Below are 25,980 nucleotides of genomic sequence, written 5' to 3' on the forward strand. Positions count from 1 at the left end.
AAGATTTCCATTAGGTAGGACAGAACCAATAAAAATTAATAGCACATGATCAGTGAGTCACCAACTATTATGAGGTGGATTATTTGAGCTTCTGATGGTTCTTTCCTTGACAGAAATATATAAGAGGTGTAGATTGGTAAGACCTATAAAACCCAAGAGACATTGAGAAGTCAGGAAAATTGTGGCATCGGACTGAAAGGTTTATCTTTTGTATGGTCCCTTGTGTAATAATATAATAATAGCAAAAAAAAAATAACATTCAGTATGTATCAGGTACTGTTTTCAGTACTTTATGTACGTATTCAAACATTGTCACCCTTGCCACGACCCTATAAGGGAGTTGCTGTCATTCTTCCCATTTTGGGATAAGCAAAGGGAGGCATTGGGAAGTTTAAATAACATGCCTGAGTCATGCAGTGAGTACATGGCATTAGTGGGGTTTTAAACCCACAGAGCTTGGCTGCAGGGTCAGCATTCATACCCTCTGACCTGTATTGTGTCATATGTTGAGAAAAGCAAGGTATATGTGTTTTACCATAACTTTTTTGTGTACTGATGGTATTTGTTCATCTCTCCCTCCTAATGGTTAAGGACTTAGTTTCAAGACTCTACCTTTCTCAGTGAAAGGATGATGCCATTGTTACCTTTGGAAAATGTACAAGTAATTTGCAGAAAATCAGCTTGAAAAGCACTGGGCTCTGATGGATCCTCCAACACTTTTTACTTGTAAATATTGAATTGAGCAAGGTATATCTACCTTTACCATGTGTGAGAAAACCTTGTATGATACTTAGACTGAATGGCCTTACTGTCTTGATGTTGAGGATATGAAGCTTTTAAATATGAAAATGTACCTCCTTAATTTTCTTTTTTAGTGTATTTTTAAAAAAATAAGATACACAAATAAATTAGTTTTAAGATATATAATTTGTCAAAATCAAAGAACGCATGGAAATCTAATCTCATATCTGAGGTGAATCTTAAAAGATGTTGGATGTTAAATTTAAATTGAGTTTAACCAATGTCCCTTAATGGTTTGGGTGATGTATTCTTTCATCTAAATGACCCAACTTCAGCTGTCATCACTCAAGTTCAGTATCTGGATAATTATACATTTTTCAGGTAGGTTAGGTGTCACATTCTCTCTCTTTTCCTTTCTGACACTGACAGTAGTTGATGAATTTTGAATTACTGCCCCAAGGTAATAGCCAAGACAAGCATAGTTCCTTACACCATAATTTCATGTTAAATTGTATTAAATATGGACATTCAACACTTGAAAACTTTGCATTTTTTCTCTTCAACCTCTGCTACCTAATTACTACCAATACTTCAATTTTCTTAGTCTCAGCTTTCCACATTTGTGTAATGATGGGGTTAGAATTCTATTGGCCATTTCAATTCTTACATTTTATGATTTTGTTTAAAAACTTCAGGTGCCTTTTCCCTCTCAATTTGTGGTTCTTTATATTGTGAATATAGAAAAATACTAGGCCATCTCAGACAAGATACTTCCCATCAGTCCTGTGAGAGATGTTGAAGTAGTTCCTCCAAAATAACAGGCTTTGCCATGATACAATTATTATGTTTACCACTTGCTAATAAAGGATGAAATATCCGATAGCTGCCAATGCCTGCTTGGCTGTGACAGTAAACGGTGAATTGCAGTAACATAGAGCACTTCGTCTATTATTTGGTTGGTATCAAATAGCTGTTTTTGTTCCATGGCATAATCTGCACAATGAAAAGCGTGAAAAAGAATATTGGCTCAACTCCTCCTTACTCTAATCATGTTTCAGGGGAAAAGTAGTGTCAGCATGAGCATCACCATTTTTACCACCATTGGTTTCATCAACAGTGGACATTTCTTCAGAGCACCACTGGCAGTACCTGAGCTATTCTTTATGGCCGGAAAAGTAACATTAGCCGGCTGATACTCACTGACTACTTGCCATGTGCCAAGCACCATACCATGTCCTTTATGTGTAGTATGTCACATAATCCTCATTACTCTTTACAATTGGGGAAACTGAGGCACAGGTTTTTTTGTTTGGTTTTAGTAGTTTTCTCGGTGACAGAGTAGCAAAGCTAGGATTCAATCCCAGATACTTGGGCTCTAGAGCCTACAGTTTTAGTCACTATGCTATACCACCCTCAGTATCCTTGAAGGTAGATTTGAGTAAGTCTGTTTGCAATTGAGGAAAATTATTGCATATCAAAGATAGTGTAGCTTTCTTGGCAATTCAGATTATGAATGTCCTCCAAGATCCAACTTTCTAAAATGAAAAAAGAAAAAAGTTTTGCATTTATTATGTCTAATATATTCCTTTTAGAGGAATTGTATAGTTTTTTTTTTTTTTTTTTTTTTTTTTTTTTTTCCGGTACGCGGGCCTCTCACTGTTGTGGCCTCTCCCGTTGCGGAGCACAGGCTCCGGATGCGCAGGCTCAGCGGCCATGGCTCACGGGCCCAGCCGCTCCGCGGCATATGGGATCCTCCCGGACCGGGGCACGAACCCGTATCCCCTGCATTGGCAGGCGGACTCTCAACCACTGCGCCACCAGGGAGGCCCGGAATTGTATAGTTTTATCATTTGACTGTTTACAGTGTTAAGGAAAAAATTAATGACACTCATTAAAGAATAGTAAGGTAGACTTTATTCAGGGCCACTGTAATAGGTGTAGGAAACACTGCAATAGAGTTTTGTAGTGGGGGAGAGAGATTGGACTTAACTCTGAATACAACAAGGCAAAGTAGGGATTTATAGCCAAGGAGCAGGGTGGGGAATCAGTGGATAGAAAATTACTAAAAGGAAACACAGGGAGTAAGGGGTGATTTTAGCCAAACCGACCTAACAGGATTCTTGCTAAAGGCCTATCAGAGGTAATCAGATATCACCTGGGCGACGATGATGGGAGGATAAGGAAACTGATCAGATTTCGAGGGTGATCAAATACTGAGGATGGGGGATTCTGGCTAAACTGACTCAACAGGATTCTTATTAGAACTGGACTTTACAAAAAAGGACACGGGAACCCAAGGCTCAGTCAGAGCAAGAGCTCAGAAGAGCCAGACCAAAGTTTGGTCAAAGACAGAATGTTTTCCAGTAGGTAGTATGGTTTTCTTTATTGTTTTTCTTTATTGCTATTTTATTGTTTGATGTCATGTATGATCAGAAAGATAAGATCAAATTATATTGAAGTTCTTATAGGAAGATTCTTTTACCAATAACCTTTAAGGTGTGATTTCCAGAAAATGCGTTATCACAGTTCAGATCCCTGATTATAATCTCTCTCTATATATGGGAAAATGTAAGTTATCCAGATTTCTTGCTAAGAAATAGTTCCCCACTTCCTGATGCTGTTGGATCATTTTTCTCCCCTCTTGGGATAAGAGGAGAACCAGATAATAAGAGGCAGTTAAATGGCACATGAATTTGCTACCATTTATAGAAATATCATTTCATTACACCTTGAACAGATCTCTGTTTATTGGCTTGAGCTTCAGATGAAATAGTTGGCCAACATTTAGTGGTCATGTTTTATTAAAATGCACATCTTAAACACTTAGAATCCAGTCCAGAACAGTTAGATGCTCTCACTGTGAGAGGCATGTGGGGCCTGAGAAGGACTTTGAAGTCAGCTGTTTTACCTTGTCCTGTGCACTCTAGGATGTTCTCACCAGTGGGGTGGTGGGTGAAGCTCTAGTGCTACTTAAATGTGCTCTCTTACTCCTGCTTCCCTCACTGGATCTCTCTCCTTCCTCCCACATGTTTTCATAGCTGAAAAGAGGATAGGACGCAGTTCCAATGTATTAAATAAAAAGCTGGAAACAATATGCAGGTAGATTATTATTGTTGTTCTTTGGCACAGTTCTTTTGTGGGAGAATTTTCCTTCAACATTTAGCTGCAGTTGTAGATTTTATAACTGTATCTTGTGAACAAAAAAAATCAAAAAGCAACTTAAGAAATATGTAACTTCCTATAGATTTGCCATTATTCAACCGTGATGTAGGATTTTATGATGTAAGTTGCAGCTAAAAATAGCAAGGGAGCCATCTTGTGAAATACTGTTTGAACTGCAGGCCAGTGGCTTCTGGGCCAAGAGGAAGGCTGGTGATGTTAATGGTGAAACAAAAGGTCAGAACAACCCTTTGATTTAATTCCTTTAACTGACATATTTGTTTTGATGCACCTATACATTCTTTCCCAGCCTGACTAGGTACAACAGCAAGTACCTGCAGAATAGTATGTCCAGTGTATAGTTCATACTCAGGTTATTCAACAACTGAGCCCATAAGTTTGAGGAACGGTATTTGTAGCCTTGATCCCAAGTACGTGCTCTAAGTGATTGAGTTAATAGTTTAAATCTCAGCCTTAATGTTTAGTAAGTGTTTAACCTTGAACACATTGCTTCAATAAACAGTTTCAACATTCAGAGTGAAGATAATTAGTTGTACTTCATCTCATAGGATTGTGAAGGTTGAATTAAGCATACATATGAAGGGACTAGCATTGTATCTGTCATGTAGTGAGAGAGAGAGAGAGAATGTTCAATAAATAATAGTGTTAGCCATTATTTTTATTATTGGTAATGACAATTATTTTATTTTTGGTAATGAAAATATAATAATAAAGTAATACCATAGCTGGGATAAAAGAGGAACTCTAATCAAGGTCATCCTACATACCGTTTGCTTCCTAATTTTGTATCCTTTTCTCCTGAAGAGACTCTCCCCCCATATTGTATAGCTTTAGACCCATAAAACCCTGCCTCTGTCATAGGGTGTAAATCAGAATCACTTCTGTAGATATTTTAAAATACATATGCACATTCCCCTCCTCTCCCAGTGAAAGACAATAATTTTGGTGTTCCAGGGTGGATTTTTAAAATTTCCTATGTGATTCTAATGTGCACCCTTGGTTTAAAACCAGTGATCTAGAAGAACAATGCACTACTTTGTGAAAGTTCTGAAATGGTTGCATCTTTTTATCAAGACATTGTTTAGTTGTCTCTTCATTAGAATCATACTTCTCTGGAACTATATTTCTTCTTCAGTGTTCGATTAGCTTCTTTGCTTATATGGCAGAGATGTGGGTTTGACTAGCTTTTTAAAAAAGACCAGGTGTGACTATCATTTCACTGTGTTTTCTGAACAGCTGCCTCTTTTTCTTAGGTTGCTAATGGAGTACACTCTGAACTTATGTTGTTCTCCTCACCCCACCTCCAACATTTTATTCTTATGCCCTACAATATTAATGTTTTTCTGCATCTAAAGTAATTTAAATTGTTTTATATTAAAATAATATTTTGATTGTTACTTTTAGGGTTTTTTTAAAAAAATAAAATTTGCACAAATCAATAACTTTCTTTTTTCTTGTCAGTCCTGAATAAAATTAAAAGGAGGAAAAAAATTATTATAGCAGAACCATTTAGATCTGAGCATGTCTATTAAATAAAATATAGGATATTAATAAAATCCATAGGCATTTCTTTTTAATTCAACTTATTTTCTTGAACATCTGTTACGAGCAAAGCACCACACACTGTATGTAGAGGAAAGAAAAATGACTAAAACAGTGTCTTTGCTCCCAAGAAATTTGTCATCCAGAAGAGAGAAAAAAGCATGTAACCAAATGGTAAGAATTCATATTAGGGTCATACATAATCCCTCCAAAGGAAATAGAAAATACTATGTGTGTTCAAAGAAGGCAAGATCACAGCTGGTTGAAAGGGAAAGGAATGACTGTGTGTTGAAAGTGGTGTATGGGGCGGGGTGGGGGCAGAAAGGACAGAAACGATTGCAAATGACAATTGAGGGGCCACATTTGTACTAGTTAGAAGGAGCAAGCAACATAAAAAATGTAAGGAATCAGAAGAGTCTAGCTTATTTTTTTCAGCGAGTAATGATGACTCTGGTGTTACCAGAAGGTATTGATAGAACAATTGCATAACAGGGAGTTTTGGGGAAATAGGAATGGTGGTTTGCAAGTAAAGGCCTTGGAACACCTAAGGGTTTTACAAACTATGGATTATAAAGACTGAAACAGTGCTTTAGGGAGAATGGACTGTGCTGAGATGGATTTGGGTGAGAAAAGACCACAGTCAGTCTATTTTGATGCCCTGAAGTAGTGGCATTGTAACCACTGAGAAGCAGGGAAGGAGAATGGGTGGGTTGTGATGGAGAGGGAATCTGCTTCATTGCCTACAGAGCCATATGGCTTTGGGATGTGGGCTTGAGGAAGACTTGAGGACTCTGGCCCTTTGGTGACTGATTTAAATCTAACAAGATGGTGGTGGTGAGGCCATACGTGTTGGGTCAGGGTATTGTCTCCATGACACAGAATTCAGGAGCCTCCTCAGCACACCTGATATGGGGATGTCAGGGCTGGGGAAGGGGCAGGCTTCTATGAAAAAATGTTCCTTAAAGAAAGTCTTTATCAGACAATCCATAAGTTATTCAAGAAAAGGGTCACTAAAAAAGAGTGGCAAGGCAAAGTGAATTAACATGATAGTTATCTGCTAGTCATCCACTAAGAGCAAAATCCTGAATTACTGGATGGAGGGAGATGAAATATGCTAATCTGATTATTTCAAAAGGAAAAGTACTATTCAGAAGTCAACACAATATAGAGAAATCTCAAATCCCAACCTGTGCACGGAAGAGATTTTTAAGGATAACAAGAGAGTTAGTAGAGGGATACCTTTATGAGCATCTTTCCATAACCCCACGGTTTCACGAGAGCCACAGCGAACCAGCTGTTTGAAAACATTTTAGGTCCAAGCTCTAAAAGTGAATCAGGTACTCTTGAAATCCTCAACACTTGAAAAATGAGAAACTGCCTCAGTAGAATGGAGAGAGGGCTGCAGTGAGGGGCAGAGAGTAGAAAGGGAGTTTCAGGAAGAATATATTTATTTAGATGTCCAATGGAAATGCACTAGGGCTACAGTGAGAACTAAAACATGGTCCCTCACAGAGCTTCTAATTGCAGAACTGATGATTACAATCTAGTGAGGTAAGTCTTAGGTTAAAGGAAATGTGTACACAGGAGGGGGACCAAGCCCAATCTTGGGGGTATGTAGTGAGGGCTCAAGGAAGGCTTGTTGGAGAAATTAATTTCTAACCTAAGTAATGATGGAATTTTAGGGATCAGCCAGGTGAAGAGTGGTGGGAGGGGGAGGGTGTGCATTTGAGGTAAAGGACGAAACATAATCAGAGGGGATCAATAAGGAAGTAGTTTAGTTAATTTATTTGTATCTTTCATTTACATGGTACTTACTTTTCACATAGAGTGAATTTTTTTCTTCAAAATAGTAACCAATTTGCTCAGCATTATTAATTGCATAATTATTCAATTTCCAACTTATTCATGATGCTTTAAAAAAAAAAGAATGTGCTGTTTCTGACCTTATTCTAGTCTTTTCTGTTCTTTTATGTTTTGCTACATCCCATTCTACACTAGCCCAAGCTGTTCTCTAAAGCTCTTCCATATGTCTTGATAAGATTACTTTTAGGTATTTCATATTTCCCTAAATATTGAAAATAAGGTCTTTTTCCATCTCATTTAGCACATCTGAGATTGTGCTAAAATAGAATAATGCTGTTGGTTTCTGCATATTTATCATGCATTCAACTATTTTGCTGAGCTTTTCTCTATTCAACAATTTTCAATATTCTCCTGTATTTACTAGACATTTAATTCCATCCACAATGAATATTTGTCTTCTTTATAATAATTATTCCGTTTATATGTTCACTGCCATTAAACCTGCTAGAACTTTCAGAATAATAAAAAATAATAGTTGTAAAATGGATATTTTTCCCCCTGATTTTAAGGGGATTCCTCTTGTTGACCTTTAATACTAAGTATGATATTAAATGTTTTGAGATAGATATTCTTTGTCTTGATAAGACAGTAATTTTCTGTTTCTAGCTTTTAAGAACTATAATAAATGGTACAGATGGTTAATCAGATTGCTTTCTAATAGCTATCGTAAGTCTTGATATCATGTAGAGCAAATCTTCCCACCTCACTTTTTCCCCAAATATTCTTAGCTATTGGTCCTTTACTTTCTTTTATTACTTTTATAAAATTCCATCAACTTGCACTGAAAATCCTTCAAAATATTTATTGCAGTTGCATTATACTTAACATACATTTGGTAAAACTGATATCTGTAGCTCTCTTCATTTCTTCAGGCCTTTTATGTCATTCATTTTGTAACTTTTGGTAATTTTATCTAGAAAATACTTATATATTAATTATTATATTCTTAGATATATTTATTAATATTGTTATAGCGATATTTTGATTTTGTATTGCATTTGCTGGTTGGTTTTTCTGGGGGTATAGGAATGTTGTGTTGTGGATGATAAATGGCCAGACACTCAACCTAAAATACCTGGGTTTAAATCCCAGCTCCCCTACTTTATTAGCTGTGTAATCTTGGGAAAATTATTTAACCTCTCTGTGCTTCAGTTTCTCCATTTGAAAAATGAGAATAGGAGTACATATGTTATTTGGTTATTGTGAGAAGTAAACAAATCAATATGTTTAATTGATTGTAAGAGTGTCTGGCACATAATAAGCACATATGAGTATTTATTATTATTGGGTTGTTGTTTTCTTGACTTTGAATCCAGTATACCTGTTCTTGGCTTTATTACATAGACAAGCATGTTGTACAAAAAATAGTAATAGCTTCAACTTGTACTTTCTCATTTTATACCTTTTTTTCCCTAATTCTATAGCATTGACTCACAATACAATATAGCGGAGAAGTCATAATGATAATGTATTTTTCATGTTCCTGATCTTAAAGCCAGTGCCTGGAAGTTTCACCTTAAGTATATGTTGGCTATTAGTTGTTGTTTTTTTTTTTTTTTTTTTTGCGGTACGCAGGCCTCTCACCGTTGTGGCCCCTCCCATTGCGGAACACAGGCTCTGGACGCGCAGGCCCAGCGGCCATGGCTCACGGGCCCAGCCGCTCCGCAGCACGTGGGATCCTCCCAGGCCAGGGCATGAACCCACATCCCCTGCATCGGCAGGCGGACTCTCAACTTCTGCGCCACCAGGGAAGCCCTGGCTATTAGTTTTTTGATTAAAAACCAGGTTAAGAACTTCTCTGGCGGCCCAGTGTTTAAGACTTCATGCTTCCACTGCAGGGGGCACAGGTTCGATCCCTGGTCGGGGAACTAAGATCCTGTATGCTGCATGGTGTGGCCAAAAAATAAATGAGTTTAAAAACAAAAACCAGGTTAATAAATTTCCTTCTGTTTCTAGTTCTGTTTTAGAGTGATCAATTTTATCAAATCTTTTCTGCATCCTTATACCTATGAGGCCTTTGAGGTTACGCTAGACCCCTATAATCAGGCCCTGGCAGGTCCTACCACCGTCCCCTGTCATTCAAGCCTCACTGGCCTCCTCAGTCTCCCTCACATGTGCCAGGCTCACTTCTGCCTCAGGTCCGTTGCACCAGCTCATTCCTCTCTTCCCCCAGATATTTCCATGGCCCTGTGCCTTCACCTCTTTCAAATCTTTCCTCAACTGTCGCCTTCTCCGTGGAGCCCACTCTGACCACACCATTTAAAATTACAATCCTACATGCCATATTCCTAATAACTCCCATTCTTTTCTATTTGTTACACCATGTAATGATTTCTAACAATTACAATTTATTCTGTTTATTTTCTTTACTGTCCAAAACTAGAGTAGCTCCATTTGAACAAAGAAGACTTTCTTCTTTTGTTCACTTATTGTATTTATAATGATTAACACACGGCAGTCAATAAATGTTACTTGAATAAGTTGAATGAGTGAATCTGTTGAGATAGTCATATTGTTTTCCCTTTCAGTCTGCAAATGTGGTATATTGCTTTAGCTGCTTTTCTGATGTTGAATGAATGTAGATTTGTCACTTTCTTATAATTTTGTCAGTTCGTGCTTGAATAGTTTACAAAGTTATGGTGTTTGGCACATACAGAATCATGATTACTATAACGTCTCTACTATTAGAGTACATAGTCACTCTCATTATTACTAGAAATATGTGTAGCCTTTAAATCTATTTGATCGATATTAATATTGCTATGCTGATTTTCTTTGGATAAGAATTTGCTAACAAATCTTTTTCTATCCCTTTGTTTTTATCTGAACTGTGATATTTTTATAAACTCTAATAATCCCTGTCTTTGCCTTTAGTCTATTTACATAATTTGTGATTGTTGATATATTTGGGTTTTCTTCTATTCGTGTTATTTTTGTCATCCTTTTTCTTTGTTTCTTCTTTCCCTATTTTTCTACCCTTTTGTTGGATTGATAGTGGTTGCTATTATTCTTTAACACATTTTTAGCTAATACTTTTAATTCTATATGTTAGCCAAACAACACTTAACTTACTTATTAAACCTCTATTTCCCCATCCATTGTGTTTACTGTTGTCCATTGTTTACTTTTAGTGTTTGCATGTGTGTGTTTCTGTGTGTGCACATGTTTTGCAGTTAGTAGTTGATTAAATTTTTGACTTTTTTTCCCCATTTCTCTGCCCACTTTTGTTTCTCCTGTGCTATGTTTTCCTACTAGGCTCCTTTCTTTTTTCTGAAGTATATAATTTCTCAAGCACACCTAGATAGTTATTTTAGTAGGAGCTCCCTGGATGGTAAGGTTTCTTGGATTTTGTATGTCTGAAAATTGCTAAAATAGGTCCCTCTTTTTTTTTTTTTTTTTGCACTGTACACTGGCCTCTCACTGTTGTGGCCTCTCCCGTTGCGGAACACAGGCTCTGGACGCACAGGCTCAGCGGCCATGGCTCACGGGCCCAGCCGCTCCGCGGCATGTGGGATCTTCCCGGACCGGGGCACTAACCTGTGTCCCCTGCATCGGCAGGCGGACTCTCAACCACTGCGCCACCAGGGAAGCCCAAGTGCAGTGTTTTAATGGGAGTATTCCTCACACACACATTGCTATTTTTGGTTTTCAGTGTAGCAAATCTTTGTCTATTTGTGTACCTTCATTAATGTTTAAAGAAAAGTTGGTAGATATCGTATTTAGTTGATTTTATTAATAACTTGGAATTTTTTGAAACAGTGCTTTCTTCATCTTTGTGTCTGCAGTATCTTGCACAGTGTTTGTCATGTAATATTTATTGAATACTTTTTCATCAAACAGAATTAAATCATACTTATTGCTGTGGTGATATTTGATTACTTTTCTGTGTAGAGCTTGCTACCTTATGATATAAAATTTATCAAAAGTAAAATAATAGTAATGCATTTTTTCTTATCTAAATTTCTTCTCCGTGAGATTGGGGTAATAGAATCTACTTCCTAAATTTTTGGTCAGAATTACTTAGATGTGTATTTTAAGCTGGGTTTAACTTTAGAATGAACTATATGAATGTAATTTCAGTTTATTGTTGCTTTTATCCTTGCTGTTGTCAATAAATGTAATCATAAACTACTGTTTCTACATTGGAAGCTGGCTAAGAGATTAAAGATCTGCATGAACTGCCTATTAGTCAAATAGTGCTCTTAAATCTAGAGTACGTATGCTGCAGCCAACAAGTCTAAACAGTTTAACTATGTTACTTAATTTCAGGCAGTCTGAGGCAGAGGGTAGAAAGGCTGCTATTATCCAATAGTGTTGCTTATTATAAGCTTAGTCTGACGTTTTTCAATAGAGGTGAACTTGTTTGTGAAAGTTGGCCACTTGACAGTCTTTCAGTAAATATTCCAAGTACTCATAACCAATAATGTATTTGGAGTTTATCAATGTATCGTTATGGATATTTGATATTTCCCAGTAATGGGTATATTTGTAAGTAACAACCCAAGGTCTACATATTAAGGCTGGAGACGAAAGGCAGAAGTCTAAATTTGAACATCTCAGATCACAAATGCAGACATGTTAGGTTCAGGACAAGTTCAGCCCTGAAAGTGAAGTGAAAGTTTGCCTGTTTGGTCAAGAAGAGCCCTGGTAGGATCAGTAGCAGAGGCGATTGGGTCTTTTCTGCACTGCCTCTCGGTAAAAACACTTTGTCTCTACATAGAATTTGTGTTCTTCTTTTGACATACAGCATTATTATATTGTTGTGTAGTTGTATTTATCCTTCATTTCTTTATGGTTCTGCCCTAGGAGTTATATTTAGAGAATCATTCTCCTGTCCTTTCATGTATATTTTATGGTCACATTTTCTTTATATTTGATTATTTAATCTATTTGGTAATATTTAGTGTATATCCTGAGGCAAGGACATAATTTATTTCTAAGTGGCTTACTATTTACCCCATCATTGTTTACTTAATAATCAATTCTAATTGATTCTCTAACTCTATATTGATATGAAATGTCATATTTATCAAACAGTACATTCAGTTATATGCTGGGTCTTTTCTATGCTTTCTGTTGTTTTCATTCATTAATTTCCACATCGTTTTAATTATTAAAACTATAGATAACATAGTTTTAATTTGGAAGTAAATTTTGCCTCATATTAGTCATGCTTTTAAATATTTATTGACTTATTGTTAATTTTATCCCAGATGAATTTTAGGATCATTTCATTAGGTTGTAAAAATTTTAAAAACTATGGAATTTTGATTGCAAAGATAGTAAATTTAGTAACTAGTGGGAGAGAAATTTAGTTTTTTTATGAGTTCTCATACAGAAACATTGTATTTCTCTGTATGCTTTTATTTTTCTCTACCCTCTTTCTAAAGTTTTGTGATTTTTTTAGGTTTATATGTCAGTCAACCAGTCAAGAAATATTTATTGATTGTCAATTAATGCACTAGTTAATAAGCCAGTAAGGTTTTGGAATTATAGTTTTAACAACATATAAGTAAACAATAAATCAGTCTCTACACTCATGGGACTCATAGTCAAATGAGGAATATAGGTATTAAATCAGTTGTTGCAAATAATTAAATAATTGCAAGTGTGCACAGTGTTTGAAGGGGTATTATTTATTTGTAGTATTAATAAATTCTGCCAGAAAAGTGACCTGTCCACTTGGGGCTGTTCAGATGGGGTGACATATATGGGCCTCCGGCTAGGTAATCCACTTACAGTGGACCTGCAATAACTTTCCGCGGAAAGCCCTTCCCTTAAAGTGATGTGAAGATGAGATGATAGCTGTTCTGGTGCTGTATTTATATAAATGTCAGGGGTTAGCCTACAGGCTTCCATCCAGATGTCTAGCACAGACCATGTACGGTCTCTCAAATTTGACTGTCTTATTCTGTAGTGTATTGGTCAATATTAGGTAGCTGGGGGTGGGGGGGAGCCCTAAACTGTAGCGCTTGCCAATTTCTGAGGTGTAAGTATTCCTACTACAGTTGATTTCATACTATCAATGTGAAGTCAGCTGACTTGCAGAATTCCTGAGAATTTAACCACTGATCTCTCAAGACAGCTTCAGGGTATCTTTGAAACGCCCTCCTCCTCCCAGGTCCTATCCTCTGGTTTCTGCCTCACCCCGCCTCCTCCAAGGTCAGGCCCCATCAATCTTCAGTCTTGTCTGTTCCCTTAAGCTCTTTGGAAGCTGGATTGACTGCTGCTCTTATAACTTTCTTGCCAAGCATATGTGATGCTATAAACTGACAGCTGCTCTCCTCAGGCAAAGCATTTTGAGTGTGAACACCTTAATTTAGGAGTTAAAAGAAAACAAAATTTAATATTGTTTCTTTTCCATTTTCTTCTTGCCAAAACAGTCTGTTTCACCCTGAGGCAAGGAAGGTGCTGCTGACTAACCACGGGAAAGGGTCAGGAGGAACTCCAGACAACCACTAAGATTAATAGTTTAAAAGCTTGGCATACTGCTTAGAGTCAATGGGTACTTTTTGTAAGTCCATTAATGATATCAAGTCATTTAACCAGGGTCTGTTCTTGGGTTAGACCTGTGGTGTATCCATGGAGAGAAGACCACTCTTATTTTATGCAGGGAAGAGGAGAAAACGTGAGGAACATCCCTTGAACAGCCACATGATCCTGTCACCTGGGCAAATGTTTAGGGTGTCATTGGCATGCCCTTTATGTCAGAAAATGGCTAGGTGACTTTGTGTGTGTGCACTGGGTGACTGTGTGAGGGCAGCCACCTCTGAAACACAGATTCAGCTGGAGAGCTCAGAGTAACGGTGTCGAGAGAAACATGTGGAAGGTGAAGCAGGAAGAGACTCAGAGAAGAATCATATCAGGATCCTTCAACCCTACTCCCTTCATTCTCCCTTCTGCTAACTTTGGAGATGATAAAGAGGAAGTACAGAGATGCCACAAGGAACTGGTTTCTGTTTTTTGAACAATGAAAGGTGATTCGCTTTTTCCTTACATCTAGAATTCTTTGGATTTGGGGCCATTTCATTTGTGATATAAACAGACTTTCTGAGGAAATCCTGTCCCCTTTTCTGAAGATGTCCCAGTGGCTTCTGGGCCGAATCTGAGTCAGTGATGGATGAAAAGTTGGAGCCCTTTTTTCCTATGCCCTTTTAACTTGTGTGGGGCAGATCAAATTGAGCCCTCTGATACTTAGGCTTTTATTTTTTAAACAAACTGCAGAGCCTATTTATAGCAATGCCACAGTCAGTATTAAAAAAAAGTTGTATCTTTTCTTTTTGATTCTTGACCCTTTCTGGAGGTAGGTTACTTCTTATGGATATAACTTTGAAGACATTCGTCCTCTTATGCAAAAAGAGAAAATGGGATGGTATGGGATAACTCAGATGCCTGCCCTACTTCAGGTCACATGGTTATTCATCTGGAGAGGCAATAAAATAGTGTTGGATCTTAGCAGGACTCTCTGGAATAATCAGAGAACCCAGGTCAGAACAGTCCACACTGCTGATTTAGCAAGGCTCTCTTGTTATTGGTATTCTGCTTATTGATGCTAGAATAGAGGACAGGGTTGAAATTGTTGAGTTCCATCTTGGATAGTGTACAGAAATGGTGCACCGTCCCAAATAGTCCAATTTAAGCATTCTGTCTAACCCTTGTGATGGGCTTTTTCTTCTTCAAGTTACTTTGATACAAGGCTTCTCGGCCTTTTTCACACTTGCCCTGGATGGACCTTTGTACATATTGCCCTGATGTTCAGCATTCCAAGGCATTAGTAGATAAGAGCAGATGGAAGGTAAATGAGTTAAATGTGTAGACAGCTTACATCATGTTCCCCAAGCAGTCAGCAGGTTTGAGAAGCAGAAAGGCAGCTGTGAACTGGAGGCTGCCATGAGGAATTAGGAAACCTTGCTATCAAGTTCTGTGAGGTGCACATCTATGTGAAAGGCCAGTCAGATGCCAGCCCCCTTCTTTCCGGCCAACACTACTTGAACCACACTCCTTTGAAGAGAATCTTACATGCACCACCAGATCAACCACGATTCTCACTGAGGCTAGGAAATACATTTCAGCCACAAAAGCTAACCAAATTACTATTATACTGTGCTTACAAGTATGAAAATATGACCAGGAATTCTCAGACACTTGAAGAAAGTCACCTAAATAAAGGAAGTATAGGATTTCTCTCAAGGAATAGAGTTAATATATAGTACAACATTGTTAAAGCAAAGAAATGAATGTAATTATTATTTTCATGGCATAAGAACTGACTAATGAAAACAGGCAAAGTTCTTGAAAATTAAATACATTTGAAAAAACCCACAACTCTCAATAGATGAATTGACTAGCAATGAATACCAAATTGACTGAATAGGAAGAAGAGAAAGATGGAAATATTATGGGGAGAAAAATGTATGCACTAAAATGACCAAATATTAGTCCATCCCCTCCTCCCCCAGGGCAAGTTTTGTGAGGGAACCACATTAGGACTGGATTTGGGGGGATGATATGAATCCCTTTGATAATATATACCCTTTTTATTTCCAACAAATAGAACATCCAGATTATTTTCAAAAAAACAATGAAACAAATAAAAAAATTGGCCATTATAAAGCCACAAAGAAAATCTCAATAGATTCCCAAAAGTAAAAATCATACAGGCCATACTCTTTGACAGTAATAGTCATAAAACTAGAAAGTAGCAACAAAATGCCAATCTTAAAATCCCGATCCACATTCTTGAGTAAAAGAGGAAATTAAAACTAAAATTCCAGATTAATTTAATGTGAAAGACAATGAGAGGATTACATATCAAAAAAGATACTCTATGTACTTCTAGAGAACATGCATTCTTTACCTCAAACATGTTTGTAGACATTGCTTTTGTTCTTAAAAAGGGGGGGGGGGATAACTTGAGCTGATTTAATCATAACAAGTAGAGCCATCCTTGCACAAAATTGAAAAGCCTTCAGAATCCTCAGAACTTTAACAAGGTTTGGTAATTTTAAGTTTTTATTTATTGCTTTTTGGTAGGTACTTGAATGGAAACAAAATTTTAAAGCTGTTATTAAACTTTAAACTAAACAATTTAAGCATATTTGAATACTCTTAAATGAAGGCAATACACTCTTAGTAAATGGCAACAAAAACTTTGTAGTCAACAGGATTAGCAGTATAGGGAGGTGGAGGTAAATTTAATGAAAACACTGACTTTATTACATGTGTTACTCCCTCAGTTTTCATCATCTAGTTTAATTGGAACACTAGCTATATTTTGCAGATTGTTAAAATATTGTTTATAAGAGGATTTTACATTAAAACTTATGTGGTATAGGGCTTCCCTGGTGGCGCAGTGATTGAGAGTCCGCCTGCCGATGCAGGGGACACGGGTTCGTGCCCCAGTCTGGGAAGATCCCACATGCCGCAGAGCGGCTGGGCCCGTGAGCCATGGCTGCTGGGCCTGCGCGTCCGGAGCCTGTGCTCCGCAACGGGAGAGGCCACAGCAGTGAGAAGCCCACGTAATGCAAAAAAAAAAAAAAAAAAAAAAAAACTTATGTGGTATAAAGCGATTCTTTTTTTTTTTTTTTTTGCGGTACGCGGGCCTCTCACTGTTGTGGCCTCTCCCGTTGCGGAGCACAGGCTCTGGACGCACAGGCTCAGCGGCCATGGCTCACGGGCCCAGCCGCTCCGCGGCACGTGGGATCTTCCTGGACCGGGGCACGAACCCGCATCCCCTGCATTGGCAGGCGGACTCTCAACCACTGTGCCACCAGGGAAGCCCTAAAGCGATTCTTAATTAGTTGAAATCTAGGATTGATATCTTATAATATTTGGGAATTTCTGAATCAATCTTGAGGTCTTATGTTTTAAACTATTACTCATTTATAAACAGCTGAATTCTTCTTCTTCTTTGTGTTTTTTAGGATTTGGAAACATCTCACCACGCACAGAAGGGGGAAAAATATTCTGTATCATCTATGCCTTACTGGGAATTCCCCTCTTTGGTTTTCTGTTGGCTGGAGTTGGAGATCAACTAGGAACCATATTTGGAAAAGGAATTGCAAAAGTGGAAGATACATTTATTGTGAGTACAATAGCCTTTTAACTACACATGTTAATCATTTAAATTTTAAAAATATTATAACTTTTCTATTCACCTCAGATACAGTTAGACGTACAGTTACTGGGTTTTCTATAACAATTTATATGTACCTCTATTTGTAAGTAACTCACTGTATAGTTATTTTTATACTTCTTCAAATGAATACATTAATGAATGAGAAAAAGCAAAATATATGGAAAAAAGTAGAAATCTGACAGTTCTGGGTTCAAATTCCAGTTGTATTGTCTCCTAGCTATATTCACTTAAACTAGTTATTTTACCCTTAAATCTCCATTTTGCCATTTATATAATGTGAATAATGGTACTGATGATGAGGCATTACTCTGAGAGTTAGAGATATTATAAGTGAAAGCCTAACATAGCTAGTAAACTTCAAATAGCCCTTTTGTGAAGGATCAAATAACACATAGCAAACACGATAAAGGGGATCATATAACTTAATTTAGTAATGTTATTGATAGAGATTTAACTAAGGGATGTAATTTAGTAGAACCAAAAGTAATACACATGAAGATGTTCATGGGTATATTATATTCAATAGAAAAAATAAAATAAAATGAAAATGCTCTAATTAGATTTTAAGTGAAAAATAATATCATGATGACAAGCTTCTATTCTTGAAAAAAAATTATGAATAAAGAAAATAATTGTGTTAGAGAATGAGATTATAAATGGTTTGTTAGTACTGTCACTACTTTACAATACATTTTATTTATTCAATAATTTATCTTTTCATAAAAAATTCGACAAAATATTTAACTCTATTGATGAAATAAGACCACTGAGTATTAGTTTTTCAATTTAAATTATAATTCCAGTTTTAGAATTAGATATGTTTCATATTAAGCTCAAAGTTCATTCTCAAATATTTTTACATTAGAGTAAAGAAGGCATGGTTCTTCCAAACTAGTTGTTTTATCCTTTTTTGGGTGTTATACTTTTCTTATATTGATATTTAAAAGTATCTTGTATTACATTAACTTAGAGGGCAGGTTAGTGGCATGAACTTGATAATGCTGAATTGTTCTTCATTCATTCATTCAACAGATGTTTGAGTGACTACAGGATGCTGGAGAATGATTTTCATGCTGTATCCACATCAGTGCATAAAATAAATCCCATGCTCTGGTAGTGAATACATCCCAGTAGTCAAGATTCAACATTTAGTACTAAGCTCTGTTCTGAGAACATTACAAACATGAATTCATTTAACTCTCATGTATATGATAAGGGTGATAGACTAGAGAAACTTTTATTTCCACTTTCCATTCAATGGTTTTAAAGATCTTTATCTCTAGAAAATGTTCAGGCTCTAAAATTCAGTGATTTTTATATGGTGGGGATGTGACGTATAATTGTCATGGTAGATAAGACAGATTCAGGGAGATGAAAAAATATAGTGATAATGACAAAAAGAGATATGGAGATAAATGGCTGTATGTACATACTTCACTTACTATGTTATGCTGTAGAGATTTCTGAGAAGGGAAGGAGTGAAAAAATATGGGTCCTCTGAGGGCAGCTGTAGCTTAGGGGTGCTGAAGACTTATCCTTGCCTACATATCATGTCTGGTATATTTAGTTGTACAGCTTAAGGCCATAGAACAGAGAGGTAGTTCATCTGGTTCACATGGGAATCAACTGTGTACTTTAAGTCTGTTAGTATTTCACCTTAACCAATCAAAGAATGATAGGAAAATGTGGTAGGAGTGAGAGGGAAAAGTCTTCATGAAATTAATAATTTTATCAATTATCAACAGTAGATATTTAATTCATGGTTCAGTTTTCTCCATTTCATATATTTCTAGATTATCTTTGGCATGCAATGAGTTGTATGCCTATAGAATAGAAATATTTCAAAAGTAGTTCAGGTAAACAAAGAACAATGTAAGTCTGAAATTTTATTCTCAGAGCAAATGTAATTTACTTTAGAAAGTAATTTACCTGTTGTAAAGCTATGTAAGGGTAAAGTAGCATCATTATTAGCATTGGTTGTTTTCAGTTATTCATGTTATACCCAATATTTGTAAGTAAAGACAATTAAAATTATAAGAGGGAATAAAATACCATTCTCATTTACTAATTTGCTGATAACAGTGTGTTGATATATAGGTCAACTTCACAGGTACATTGATAATCTATCTCAATCGATTTCTCCCTCTCTCTCTCATCCTTAGAAGTGGAATGTTAGTCAAACCAAGATTCGAATCATCTCAACAATCATATTTATACTGTTTGGCTGTGTACTCTTTGTTGCTCTGCCTGCAATCATATTCAAGCACATAGAAGGCTGGAGTGCCCTGGACGCCATTTATTTTGTGGTTATCACTTTAACAACCATTGGCTTTGGCGACTACGTTGCAGGTAAGTTTTTGCTGGTACTGACACTGCTCTCCTAACCCTTCTCCTTTAGTTAGACTTTTCTCTTGGGTTTGCAGGACAACACAGTGACTGTCTTTGTTTCCCAGGGCTGTCATAACAAAGTACCACAAACTGGGTGGCTTTAAACAAAAGAAAGTCATTCTCTAATAGAAGTTCAAAATCAAGATGCCAGCAGGGGCAGGATCCTTCTGAGACTGGTAGAATCCTTCCTTGCTTCTTCCCAGCTTCTGGAGGAGGAGACCATCAGTCCTTGCTGGTCCTTGGCTTGCAGCTGCGTCATTCCCATCTCTGCTTCTGTCATCACATGGCATTCTCCCTGTGTTCCTGTCGCTGTGCCCAAATTTCCCTCTTCTTATAAAGACGCCAGTCATATTGAATTAAAAGCCCACTCTACTCCAGTATGAATTCATCTTAACTAATTACATCTGCAAGGGCCTTGTTTCCAAATAAGGTCATGTTCCAAGGTACCAGGGACTTCGACCCATATTTTTGGAAGACACAATTTCATCCATAACAGTGACAGAGCCAAAAAAAAGGGGGGGGGGAGTCATTCCATGACAGTGAAGGTAAACAAAATGGTACAGTTGAATATTTATTTTTCATTCTATGAAAGAAATTTAAATTGCTGGTTGTTCAGAATTTATAGTCCCACCCTAATTTCAGAAACCATTTATCTGCCTCTTATTTATTTATTTTTTAGTGGTACAAGAATTCAAGTTTAAACCATCTTTGTTCTTTTCACTAGGACTTTTCATGTCTTAGAGTTTTTTCCCCCAGTTTTATTGAGAAATAATTGACATACTTCATTGCATAGGTTTAAGGTGTACAGCAGGATGGTTTGACCATGAAATGAAATGATTAACATAATAGGTTCAGGTAACATCCATTCTTCTAATGCAGTCTGCCTTGATCTCTGGGGTGCCGAGGGTGCTTCAGCCTCACTTCCATGTCCTAGGATTCTCTCAGTGGTGTCTTGTCCTCGAATAGTTGTTAGTTGTTCTTCTCATGAGGGGGAGAAAAGTCAGGAACAAGCTATGTCACCATCTGGGTGACATCACTCTCTTATGCTTTAGTTTTAGAAACATGTGCAAACTTTAGAAGATGTTCTTAGCTACTTAAGACCTTCTCTAAGATATTTCTCTCCTTTAATTTTCAATTCTAATGTCAATGTTCTGACCATTTTAATATTTTGTCCACATTTTTAAATATATGGTTTTTAAAAAATTTTTCCTTCTCTATATATGTTATTTCAGTTGCTGTTTGCTTTATTGTTGTATCTCTTAGGTCTTACACTCCTTTTTTTTCTGCTTTTGTTATCCAATTATTATTACGGTTCTAACTCCAATATTAAACAAATTGTGGTAATAGTGGTAAAAGTAATATAATAATGCTCTAACATGAATCAGTTTGACCAGCTCCTGAAAAATCTAAACCATTCTTTTAAAAAAAAAATCAGTTTGAAGTGTTAGAAAAACATGCTGAAAAACATTATAGTAGGAATGTGCTATTAAACTTCCCAGAATAAACTTACTAGGCTAATTCAGTTTTGAGGGTTTTATACTTTCTGGTTGTTTACTGTTCTTTCTTGACTCAAACTTCTTACTTAAATATTATCAGAAAAGAAAATATGTTGTGTAGTTTTATAAAAATCTCAGAGAAGGCATCTGTTTTTATTATTTGTTAATTACAGTTTAACCTGGCAAAGCCCTTCTTTCTGGGGAATGTATAATACCCTTGAAGATGGGGATATTTTTACAAGCAAAGCTTTGCTTTTGGTCAAAAACACTAAGTACACATCTCTGTGCTGGATGGAGGCCCTGAGAAAGGAGGGTACATCATGCTGATGGGGATTTTTTAGTTTTCTAATTAGCAAAATGCAGAGAGAAGAATGTCAGAGATTTGCAGCACGTAGGACGATGAGCTTCTGTCCTAAAATACCCATTTTTCTACCTTTCATTGACGACATAGATATAATTCGCTTAAGTAGAAGTTGAAAGTGCTTTAATATAGCAGAAAGTGAGACACAGTGATGCTAACAAAATTTATAATGTGGCATGTTAATCTTAGGCTCTTGTACCACTTTATAAATATAATTAACAAGGTCTTATAATTACTGTGGAATATATAGGTATTAGGTGACGAGTCTTTCATTTTCAGGCCAACAGCCTTGTATTACACATGTTATTGTATTCAATTTAATTTTTAATGTTTTATGGTAATGCATAGGTATGTTTATTTATTAATGTATTTATTTTTCAGCTTTATTGAGGTACAGTTGACAAAATTGTAAGATATTTAAAAGGCACACTGTGGTGTTTTCATATACATATACATTGTGAAAGGATCCAATTAATTAATACATCCCTTACCTCACTTTATTCATTTATTTGTTTCTTTAGTGAGAACATTTAAGTTCTTTTATCTTAGCAAATTTCAATGATATAATACAGTGCATGTTATTTTAAATATGTGTCAGTCTGGTGCGTGACCCTCATAATCTGAGACTCTCTAAAAAAACAAAAATTATAAATTAAAAAAAAGTGGGTGGAATCTTAAAATAGTGTTTATTTTTGACCACAGTATAAACTGGCTTAGAGAAAAACGAACAAATAGTTTTACTTATGGTTCTGTAGAAGAAGAAGAAAAATTTCTTTTTTAATTTCCTTTAGGAGATCCACACTCTGACACTGGTTAGATTATGTGAGTCTATTAGTAGCCACTCTCAGCTGCCTGAGCACTTAAGTTCAATGAAAACATCTTGTATATCAGTAGGCACCCTGAATACAGAGTCATGGTCACAGTAATGTAGGGAACAGGGAAACAAAATATTTGCGTGGCATTAAGTGTAGTCTAATAAACATCTTTATTATTACTAGGAATTTATTTTTATTATACCCCTCTTTAAACCCATTATTTTAATTGTATTTGTGTTTTACAGAGGAATAATGAAAACTGGTAGAAATACACTTTGCTAATAACTTGCAAAGGAATTTGATGTGTTCAAAGTGACAAATGCTGAGAAAGTTAGAGAAGTAGATGGATACCACATTTGTTGACTCACCTTTCTCTCCTTAATTTATGCATTTTGTAGCTGTTTTGATCTTTGTGAAACTGTAGAACCCTATTCCTAGTACGATAGTCTTTACATGCTAGATCTTTGTGGCCAGGGAGCATTTTTGGAATGAAAATGTGGACAAGGGGGCAGATGTGGCAAAGGCTGGCTAGAAAATGCATGCCCTTTGCAAGAGTCTTTGGAAAAACAAAAATTATGAGGTTTTTTTTTTTTTAAGGATCTTAGAAAATAACTGCCTCTTATAGTTAAGTAGAGTACATAAAAATAGTCTTTCCCTCTGGGTACCTTGTGACAATAAAGTAAAAATTAGCCACTAAGTTAAGACGACTACCCCATCTGGGAAATATCATTTGTTTATTTTTTAGAACTTTCTCTCTTGCTATTAGATGTCCTGACAGATAGTATTCTCACTTAATTTTGATATTTTTGCCAGGAAAAAGCAAGAGGCACTGCTCTAGCTTGAACTTTCTCATCTTTCTATTAGGCTATAAATCTCCAAAGAAAAGAGAGGTGTACTTCCCATAATAGACACTAATTGTCTGATGCCATTCTCAAGCCTGCAAACCCTACTCTGAATGGGATTAGAGTTCAGTTACACTGCTGTACTGAACTTCTTTGAAGACAAATTAAAAAACATATTCTTCAAACTGTGGTGTTATTAAAGGAAAAGGAGTAAATTTTGGAAAGTGATATATAAATGTTTAGGACACAGGTTGTAACCTTGGTGTAATTATTAGGAGCATCTCAAAAGCAGCAAGTGAGGATGTGGTAATTTAGACCAGAACTCTGAAGCAGTGTGCTCATCCCTAGGGGATGAGCAAGACAATCCATGCAGGTAGACCTTCTGCCATAGGAAGAAAACAGGACAACTCTTGTTGCTTTGTATTTTTAAACCTCATTTCTTACTTTTTATTTTTATATGTCATAATGTTCATGATATAATATATTAGAGCATAATAGATTTCTAACTCATAAATAAATATAAATTTACATTTGCATGAGCAAATCCTTTTCACTGTTGGCAATATTGGATCAAAAGCATTTAGGGACAAATTTGTAAAGACAGATAGGTACAAGGGTTCAGGTTTCTCTGTGTATGTGACTGAACATAAGAATTCAACATTTAGTAGTTTTTTGGCAGGAAGAGCTCTCCCAGCAAATTTTAATTTTATATTAATATTTATACAAAAGATATGTTTTACTGGCTGGTTGGTTACTTTAGTAATTCTTTTTTTTTTTGGTATTAGTTTCTGAATTATAACAAAGTGAATCACTTATACATATACATCTGTTCCCATATCCCTTCCCTCTTGCATCTCCCTCCCTCCCACCCTCCCTATCCCACCCCTCCAGGCGGTCACAAAGCACCGAGCTGACCTCCCTGTGCTATGCGGCTGCTTCCCACTATCTATCTACCTTACGTTTGGTAGTGTATATATGTCCATGTCTCTCTTTCGCTTTGTCACAGCTTACCGTTCCCCCTCCCCATATCCTCAAGTCCATTCTCTAGTAGGTCTGTGTCTTTATTCCTGTTTTACCCCTAGGTTCTTCATGACATTTTTTTTTCTTAAATTCCATATATATGTGATAGCATACGGTATTTGTCTTTCTCTTTCTGACTTACTTCACTCTGTATGACAGACTCTAGGTCTATCCACCTCATTACACATAGCTCAATTTCATTTCTTTTTATGGCTGAGTAATATTCCATTGTATATATGTGCCACATCTTCTTTATCCATTCATCGGATGATGGACACTTAGGTTGTTTCCATCTCCGGGCTATTGTAAATAGAGCTGCAGTGAACATTTTGGTACATGACTCTTTTTGAATTATGGTTTTCTCAGGGTATATGCCCAGTAGTGGGATTGCTGGGTCATATGGTAGTACTATTTTTAGTTTTTTAAGGAAGCTCCGTACTGTTCGCCATAGTGGCTGTACCAATTCACATTCCCACCAGCAGTACAAGAGTGCTCCCTTTTCTCCACACCCTCTCCAGCATTTATTGTTTCTAGATTTTTTTGATGATAGCCATTCTGACCAGTGTGAGATGATATCTCATTGTAGTTTTGATTTGCATTTCTCTAATGATTAATGATGTTTAGCATTCTTTCATGTATTTGTTGGCAGTCTGTATATCTTCTTTGGAGAAATGTCTGTTTAGGTCTTCTGCCCATTTTTGGATTGGGTTGTTTGTTTTTTTGTTATTGAGCTGCATGAGCTGCTTATAAATTTTGGAGATTAATCCTTTGTCAGTTGCTTCATTTGCAAATAGTTTCTCCCATTCTGAGGGTTGTCTTTTGGTCTTCTTTATGGTTTCCTTGGCTATGCAAAACTTTGATGTTTCATTAGATCCCATTTTTTTATTTTTGTTTTTATTTCCATTTCTCTAGGAGGTGGGTCAAAATGGATTTTGCTGTGATTTATGTCATAGAGTGTTCTACCTATGTTTTCCTCTAAGAGTTTGATTGTTTCTGGCCTTATATTTAGGTCTTTAATCCATTTTGAGCTTATTTTTGTGTATGGTGTTAGGGAGTGATCTAATCTCATACTTTTACATGTCCCTGTCCAGTTTTCCCAGCACCACTTATTGAAGAGGCTGTCTTTTCTCCAGCGTATATTCTTGCCTCCTTTATCAAAGATAAGGTGACCGTATATTCATGGGTTTATCTCTGGGCTTTCTATCCTGTTCCATTGATCTATATTTCTGTTTTGTGCCAGTACCATACTGTCTTGATTACTGTAGCTTTGTAGTATAGTCTGAAGTCAGGGAGCTTGACTTCTCCAGCTCCATTTTTCCTTCTCAAGATTGCTTTGGCTATTTGGGGTCTTTTGTGTTTCCATACAAATTGTGAAATTTTTTGTTCTAGTTCTGTGAAAAATGCCAGTGGTAGTTTGATAGGGATTGCATTGAATCTGTAGATTGCTTTGGGTAGTAGAGTCATTTTCACAATGTTGATTCTTCCAATCCAACCACATGGTATATCTCTCCATCTATTTGTATCATCTTTAATTTCTTTCATCAGTGTCTTACAATTTTCTGCATACAGGTCTTTTGTCTCCTTAGTAGGTTTA

At 36.5% G+C, this 25,980-nt stretch overlaps 1 protein-coding gene across 3 annotated transcripts in view; it reads left to right on the forward strand.

The window, feature by feature from the left end:
* KCNK2 (potassium two pore domain channel subfamily K member 2) overlaps positions 1 to 25,980 on the forward strand; it is a gene marked incomplete at its 5' end in the record, with an annotated part of 249,583 nt that overhangs the window by 139,577 nt on the left and 84,026 nt on the right. For 2 of the 3 annotated variants that reach the window (XM_079696393.1, XM_079696392.1), the window contains 2 exons: positions 17,250 to 17,410; positions 19,627 to 19,813. The exons of the other annotated variant lie outside the window; for it this stretch is intronic. In XM_079696393.1, coding sequence (XP_079552519.1) covers positions 17,250 to 17,410; positions 19,627 to 19,813 — 348 coding nt within the window. The remainder of the gene's footprint in view (positions 1 to 17,249; positions 17,411 to 19,626; positions 19,814 to 25,980) is intronic. 3 annotated transcript variants of the gene reach the window in all.

Source organism: Hyperoodon ampullatus (genome assembly GCF_949752795.1).
Source record: "Hyperoodon ampullatus genome assembly, chromosome: 2".
Classification (NCBI taxonomy): Eukaryota; Metazoa; Chordata; class Mammalia; order Artiodactyla; family Ziphiidae; genus Hyperoodon; species Hyperoodon ampullatus.